Source organism: Acipenser ruthenus, unplaced genomic scaffold (genome assembly GCF_902713425.1).
Source record: "Acipenser ruthenus unplaced genomic scaffold, fAciRut3.2 maternal haplotype, whole genome shotgun sequence".
Taxonomy (NCBI): domain Eukaryota; kingdom Metazoa; phylum Chordata; class Actinopteri; order Acipenseriformes; family Acipenseridae; genus Acipenser; species Acipenser ruthenus.
The window spans coordinates 42,501-50,000 of record NW_026708183.1 but is presented as its reverse complement, the minus strand read 5'-3'; the positions used below and the strand labels follow the sequence as shown (position 1 = coordinate 50,000).

Genomic DNA, 7,500 nt, shown 5'->3' with positions numbered 1-7,500 from the left:
TGGCGGTCGTCTTCCCAGGAATAAAAACCTCACTTCCTGCCACGCCCCCCTGCTGACCTCCACTGCCAGTCCCGGATTCAGCCAATGGAAGAAGCACACTCTAAACCCCTGCCTCTCGCCAAACCTCATTTCCTGTTCCTCTGCAGCCAATAGGAGACCACAAAAATGCTCTACCTGCAGCAGTGGATCGCGCATCATTTCCTGTGGATCTCTTTTTATATTTAGCTCCCCCCCCCCCCGCCACTGCCCACCAAAACGACCTCACTTCCTTTGTGCCTTGTGGATTCAACCAATCTGAGAACCAGTTTAAAAAAATAAATAAATAAAATTGCTTCCTGTATCGGAATCCTCCCCACTTCCTGCTTCCCCCTGGATCTGAACCAATGAGAAGGCTGAGATCCCTGTGAGTCCCCGCCTTCCCTTTTCCTGCCTTGCTTTTTAAGCCAATCACAAGTTGCCATTTCTGAACACTCCGCAGTCACGTGACTTTCACAAGCCAAATATTGACCACTGACCCTTTTTTATTACTGAGTTCATTAAGAGCTTCTTCTAACTGTCCAAGTGCCTTGTGAAAAAAAACACATTGAGTTTTGAAGTTTTCAGTCTGTGTTCATGATTAAGTTCGCCCTTAATCTCTGTGAGAATGTAGTAAACTAACACAGACCCCAAGAAGAAGGGATTATATTGTAGCGTCAAACTGAACAGGATTGTGGGGCTCTGTCTGTCTGTCTGTCTGTCTGTCTGTCTGCAGCTTTAATGAAACTAAACTATTTTCAGAATGTAGTAAACTAACACAGACCCCAAGAAGAAGGGATTATATTGTAGCGTCAAACTGAACAGGATTGTGGGGCTCTGTCTGTCTGTCTGTCTGCAGCTTTAATGAAACTAAACTATTTTCAGAATGTAGTAAACTAACACAGACCCCAAGAAGAAGGGATTATATTGTAGCGTCAAACTGAACAGGATTGTGGGGCTCTGTCTGTCTGTCTGTCTGTCTGTCTGTCTGTCTGCAGCTTTAATGAAACTAAACTATTTTCAGAATGTAGTAAACTAACACAGACCCCAAGAAGAAGGGATTATATTGTAGCGTCAAACTGAACAGGATTGTGGGGCTCTGTCTGTCTGTCTGTCTGTCTGTCTGTCTGTCTGCAGCTTTAATGAAACTAAACTATTTTCAGAATGTAGTAAACTAACACAGACCCCAAGAAGAAGGGATTATATTGTAGCCAGGACTTGGGTCAGGTCATTGTAATACACGATCGACGGGGAGAGCGGTCGACAGTTGCCAAAAGAATCCAATCGCTGTGTCTCCCGAGCGTCACATGATTACTTGACCTGTGCCATGGTGTGTTTTTTTAATTTTTTTATATGAACACTTATTTTTTCTTGATAATTTGACACAAGCACAGAGGAATAGAAATATACAGCTTTTACACAGGCATGAATTACAGAGCTATGACGGGGTCCTTCCTTTGAGCTTAGCAATACACACAGTTACAAAGTCGTTTTCATCTCTTTATTCTTCTCCTCCTCCTCTCCTCCAGTCCTCTCCCTACTCCTCCCTCTCCCCCTCCTCCTCCTCTTGTCCTTCTCTCCTCCTCTCCTCCTCCTCCTCCTCTCCTTGTGTGTTTTTTTGCTTCAGTCGTTCTGAGCGTTTCTGGCTTCTGTCGCTCCTCCAGTAAATCGAGTTCATCTGAGACTCTAGCTGTCAGACAGACTCCCGCGTTCCTCTCAAATGACCTGACCTCGTGACCTTTCAACTCCGTTTTCTCAGGGTCTTAAGATTTTTGCCTGTTTTTTTTTTTTTTTAAATCTGTTCAGTTTCTTTTCGGTATTTGTGGGTCACGATTTTAAATTCGTGAGTGGAGAAGCAACGGAGCGTCTGGGAATCGATCAGAGCGAAGGGAGAGAGGCGGAGAGAGAGAAAAAGAGAGATAAAATTGCCTTACGAAATTATTTAGTTTAAATATAATGTCAAAAATTAAATATAATGTCAAAAATAATGTCAATACCTGATGTAATGCCCCTCCTCTGCACTAGGGGGCAGTCTACATAAATAAATAATTTCAATGTGTTTTGGAATGATGTAAAACATGTTGGTGCTTTTAATATTTGTGGAGATGGTTGAGATTTAAAACAAAATATATATATATATATATGAAACTTGATCTCAAATGAATCTTTTGACGGCGTCTCATCTATTTTATATATTGTATTTGTGTTTAAATTATTTCGGATTAAAAGCTTGATCAAGTACTTTAATATTTTTATCTGTTTTTGTTATTTATTAATAATAATAAGAATTATTATTATTATTATTATTGGCTCTCTGGCTACCCTTATATGTTTCCCATAGGAACAGCACAGCAAAGTGTAATAAAGCATTGTAAAGCACAGAGAGGTCTGGTAAAGCATAGGGAAGCATTGTAAAGCACAGAGAGGTCTGGTAAAGCATAGGGAAGCATTGTAAAGCACAGAGAGGTGTGGTAAAGCATAGGGAAGCATTGTAAAGCACAGAGAGGTCTGGTAAAGCATAGGGAAGCATTGTAAAGCACAGAGAGGTCTGGTAAAGCATAGGGAAGCATTGTAAAGCACAGAGAGGTGTGGTAAAGCATAGGGATGCATTGTAAAGCACAGAGAGGTGTGGTAAAGATAGGGAAGCATTGTAAAGCACAGAGAGGTGTGGTAAAGCATAGGGAAGCATTGTAAAGCACAGAGAGGTCTGGTAAAGCATAGGGAAGCATTGTAAAGCACAGGGAAGCATTGTAAAGCACAATACAATAACTATGGCAGCGCAGCTGGAACTGAAGAGCAGCTCCTGAACTCACAGTCAACACAGACTGAGCAAAATAATAATAATAAACACTGTGTTTGAATGACTGCAGTGATAAGAAGAGCTTGCAAGGTAAGCGCATGTCATTTGAAGGTAGAAGTTTGCCCTGTCTAGCTCTCTCTCTATCTCTCTGTCTTTCTTTCTCTTTCTTACCCACATGCTTCACCCTGCAGAAGAAAATGATGATCATGCTTTGCTGTCTCATTCTGGCCATCATACTGGCCTCCACTCTGGCCAGCTTCGTCATGTAAGAGACAGAAAACCAACAAAGCTGCAGGTAAGAGAAACCGCTCCCCTCCCACACAACCATCGCCTGAGCCCAGTCTAACTGCAGCTACAGTGTGATTCCAGTCCAGTCTAGTGATATTAAACTGCAGTTACAATGTAATTCCAGTCCAGTCTAGTGATAAACTGCAGTTACAATGTAATTCCAGTCCAGTCTAGTGATATTAAACTGCAGTTACAATGTAATTCCAGTCCAGTCTAGTGATATTAAACTGCAGTTACAATGTAATTCCAGTCCAGTCTAGTGATATTAAACTGCAGTTACAATGTAATTCCAGTCCAGTCTAGTGATATTAAACTGCAGTTACAATGTAATTCCAGTCCAGTCTAGTGATATTAAACTGCAGTTACAATGTAATTCCAGTCCAGTCTAGTGATATTAAACTGCAGTTACAATGTAATTCCAGTCCAGTCCAGTCTAGTGATATTAAACTGCAGTTACAATGTAATTCCAGTCCAGTCTAGTGATATTAAACTGCAGTTACAATGTAATTCCAGTCCAGTCTAGTGATATTAAACTGCAGTTACAATGTAATTCCAGTCCAGTCCAGTCTAGTGATATTAAACTGCAGTTACAATGTAATTCCAGTCCAGTCTAGTGATATTAAACTGCAGTTACAATGTAATTCCAGTCCAGTCTAGTGATATTAAACTGCAGTTACAATGTAATTCCAGTCCAGTCTAGTGATATTAAACTGCAGTTACAATGTAATTCCAGTCCAGTCTAGTGATATTAAACTGCAGTTACAAGCAGGGATGGGAATGAGACTCCTGCTGTACAGCAGTGTGATCCAGTCCTGGTTTCACTGGGAGTTTAATAAGACATACCTGAGCTTGTTAGCCAGACACACTGGGGCTGATCAAGCTGGTAGTAAAACCTGGAATGGGTGGCACTGCTGTGGAATAGGAGTCTGATTACCTGAGGGCGTTTCCGGTGATGCTCCGCTCTCCCCTCAGGCGGGCAGTGGAGACGAGGCTCCGTTCTCCCCTCAGGCGGGCAGTGGAGACGAGGCTCCGCTCTCCCCTCAGGCGGGCAGTGGAGACGAGGCTCCGCTCTCCCCTCAGGCAGGCAGTGGAGACGAGGCTCCGCTCTCCCCTCAGGCGGGCAGTGGAGACGAGGCTCCGCTCTCCCCTCAGGCGGGCAGTGGAGACGAGGCTCCGCTCTCCCCTCAGGCGGGCAGTGGAGACGAGGCTCCGCTCTCCCCTCAGGCGGGCAGTGGAGACGAGGCTCCGCTCTCCCCTCAGGCAGGCAGGCAGGCAGTGGAGACGAGGCTCCGCTCTCCCCTCAGGCAGGCAGGCAGGCAGGCAGGCAGTGGAGACGAGGCTCCGCTCTCCCCTCAGGCGGGCAGTGGAGACGAGGCTGGTTGAAAAGCTTCTTGAGTTCGGGTCTCGTCACTCATTCCAGTTTGTTTTCTCTTGTCTTGCAGATCCGACCTTGAAGCTCTTCAGTGAGAGGGGGGGGGGGGGGGGCAACAAAGTAGCTGTGAATACGAGCTTCAGTGTGTGTGTTTAGGGTTTATTAGAAATGTCTGTGTGCCTCCATTTGTGTGTGTGTGTGTGTCTCTCTGTCTGTCTGCGTGCCCCTGTGTGTGTGTGTGTGTGTGTGTGTGTGTTTGTCTGCACGCCCCTATCTGTGTGTGTGTGTGTCTGCATGCCCCTATCTGTGTGTGTGTGTGTGTTTGCATGCCCCTATCTGTGTGTGTGTGCCTCCATTTGTGTGTGTGTGTGTGTCTCACAATGCACTTTCAATGACATGTTTCCTTCCTTCTATTCCTTAGAATAGAAATCTCCACTGTGTGAGAGTCAATGTGCAGCGTGTGTGAGCGAGGGGATATATTTCTATAGAGTTTAGAGTCTATCTCCACTGTGTGAGAGTCAATGTGCAGCGTGTGTGAGCGAGGGGATGTATTTCTATAGAGTTTAGAGTCTATCTCCGCTGTGTGAGAGTCAATGTGCAGCGTGTGTGAGCGAGGGGATATATTTCTATAGAGTTTAGAGTCTATCTCCGCTGTGTGAGAGTCAATGTGCAGCGTGTGTGAGCGAGGGGATATATTTCTATAGAGTTTAGAGTCTATCTCCGCTGTGTGAGAGTCAATGTGCAGCGTGTGTGAGCGAGGGGATATATTTCTATAGAGTTTAGAGTCTATCTCCACTGTGTGAGAGTCAATGTGCAGCGTGTGTGAGCGAGGGGATATATTTCTATAGAGTTTAGAGTCTATCTCCACTGTGTGAGAGTCAATGTGCAGCGTGTGTGAGCGAGGGGATGTATTTCTATAGAGTTTAGAGTCTATCTCCACTGTGTGAGAGTCAATGTGCAGCGTGTGTGAGCGAGGGGATATATTTCTATAGAGTTTAGAGTCTATCTCCACTGTGTGAGAGTCAATGTGCAGCGTGTGAGAGCGAGGGGATGTATTTCTATAGAGTTTAGAGTCTATCTCCACTGTGTGAGAGTCAATGCAAATAACTCAAACACTATAAACCAATGTCTGTGTTTCTGTGTGTGTGTTTGTCCATGTTGTGTCTGTCTGTCTGTCTTCCAGATCTCTTCTGGGAGCGGGGTGACTGAATCTGATACCTGTTTTTATTTATTTCAGAGTGTAGTCTCCCCAGTACGGTTATTAATATGATTAGATATTCATTTTTCTTTTGTTGTGATTTGTATTTTTGCGTGTGTAATGTATTTGTTGATTTGATTTCTTTATGATTTATCGTTGAGATGTTTTAGGGGTTTTCAGTATAGGTTGTAGCGCTGTAGCCGCTTTGGCACCACCTGGTGTTGACAGCGGCGTACTGCAGCGCTGCATTTTAAATTATTGTTTTGTTTTAGTTTGTTTGGGGGGGGGGAGGGGCAGCTGTTCCGAGATCCGTCTGAATCTTCATACTTATCAATAATTAGATCTCGGTGTCTCCTGTCAGGGCAGCAGTGTGGAGTAGTGGTCAGGGCTCTGGATTCTTGACCGGAGGGTTGTGGGTTCAATCCCAGGTGGGGGACACTGCTGCTGTACCCTTGAGCAAGGTACTTTACCTAGATTGCTCCAGTAAAAACCCAACTGTATAAATGGGGAATTGTATGGAAAAATAATGTGATATCTTGTAACAATTGTAAGTCGCCCTGGATAAGGGCGTCTGCTAAGAAATAAATAATAATAATATTTCTTCTTTTCGATTTCTGTATTCATGTATGTGTAAAGTCAGTCTGTTTCGTGATCATAATAATAATTACAAGAAAACAAATTGCAGAATTATTTGAAAATGAATAATAAAGATTATAACCAGATACTGTATAAAGAAACCGCGTCTATTTGTGTGTCTCAGTGTGTGTGTGTTTCTGTCACTGTCAACGAATATATTTAATGTTAATAAAGCTAATAAGAGGCGAGAGAATGGATTTTAAAGATGGTCAGCGCTCCTTTAAAGGGAGGGGCCGGTGATCATGTTAATAAAGCTAATAAGAGGTGAGAGAATGGATTTTAAAGATGGTCAGTGCTCCTTTAAAGGGAGGGGCCGGTGATCATGTTAATAAAGCTAATAAGAGGAGAGAGAATGGATTTTAAAGATGGTCAGCGCTCCTCTAAAGGGAGGGGCCAGTGATCATGTTAATAAAGCTAATAAGAGATGAGAGAATGGATTTTAAAGATGGTCAGCGCTCCTTTAAAGGGAGGGGCCGGTGATCATGTTAATAGAGCTAATAAGAGGTGAGAGAATGGATTTTAAAGATGGTCAGCGCTCCTTTAAAGGGAGGGGCCAGTGATCATGTTAATAAAGCTAATAAGAGATGAGAGAATGGATTTTAAAGATGGTCAGCGCTCCTTTAAAGGGAGGGGCCGGTGATCATGTTAATAAAGCTAATAAGAGGTGAGAGAATGGATTTTAAAGATGGTCAGGGATCCTTTAAAGGGAGGGGCCGGTGATCATGTTAATAAAGCTAATAAGAGGTGAGAGAATGGATTTTAAAGATGGTCAGCGCTCCTTTAAAGGGAGGGGCCGGTGATCATGTTAATAAAGCTAATAAGAGGTGAGAGAATGGATTTTAAAGATGGTCAGCGCTCCTTTAAAGGGAGGGGCCGGTGATCATGTTAATAAAGCTAATAAGAGGTGAGAGAATGGATTTTAAAGATGGTCAGCGCTCCTTTAAAGGGAGGGGTCAGTGATCCTGTTAATAAAGCTAATAAGAGGTGAGAAAATGGATTTTAAAGATGGTCAGTGCTCCTTTAAAGGGAGGGGCTGGTGATCATGTTAATAAAGCTAATAAGAGGTGAGAGAATGGATTTTAAAGATGGTCAGCGCTCCTTTAAAGGGAGGGGCCGGTGATCATGTTAATAAAGCTAATAAGAGGTGAGAGAATGGATTTTAAAGATGGTCAGCGCTCCTGTAAAGGGAGG

The 7,500-nt window shown here is 43.5% G+C and overlaps 1 protein-coding gene across 5 annotated transcripts in view; it reads left to right on the top strand.

Moving 5' to 3' along the window:
• LOC117410220 (syntaxin-3-like) overlaps positions 1-6,410 on the top strand; it is a 37,396-nt gene extending 30,986 nt beyond the window's left edge. For 3 of the 5 annotated variants that reach the window (XM_059020215.1, XM_059020214.1, XM_059020217.1), the window contains one exon: positions 1-2,266. This exon is cut by the window's left edge and continues 171 nt beyond it. Coding sequence is in view for 2 of the 5 variants with exons in the window: in XM_059020216.1 (XP_058876199.1) it covers positions 3,007-3,084 (78 nt within the window). In the remaining 3 variants the exon portion in view is untranslated. Of the gene's footprint in view, positions 2,267-3,006; positions 4,108-4,545 lie in introns of those variants that run through there. The other 2 variants (XM_059020216.1, XM_059020218.1) reach the window with 2 other exon arrangements.
• Positions 6,411-7,500: the final 1,090 nt, after the last annotated feature.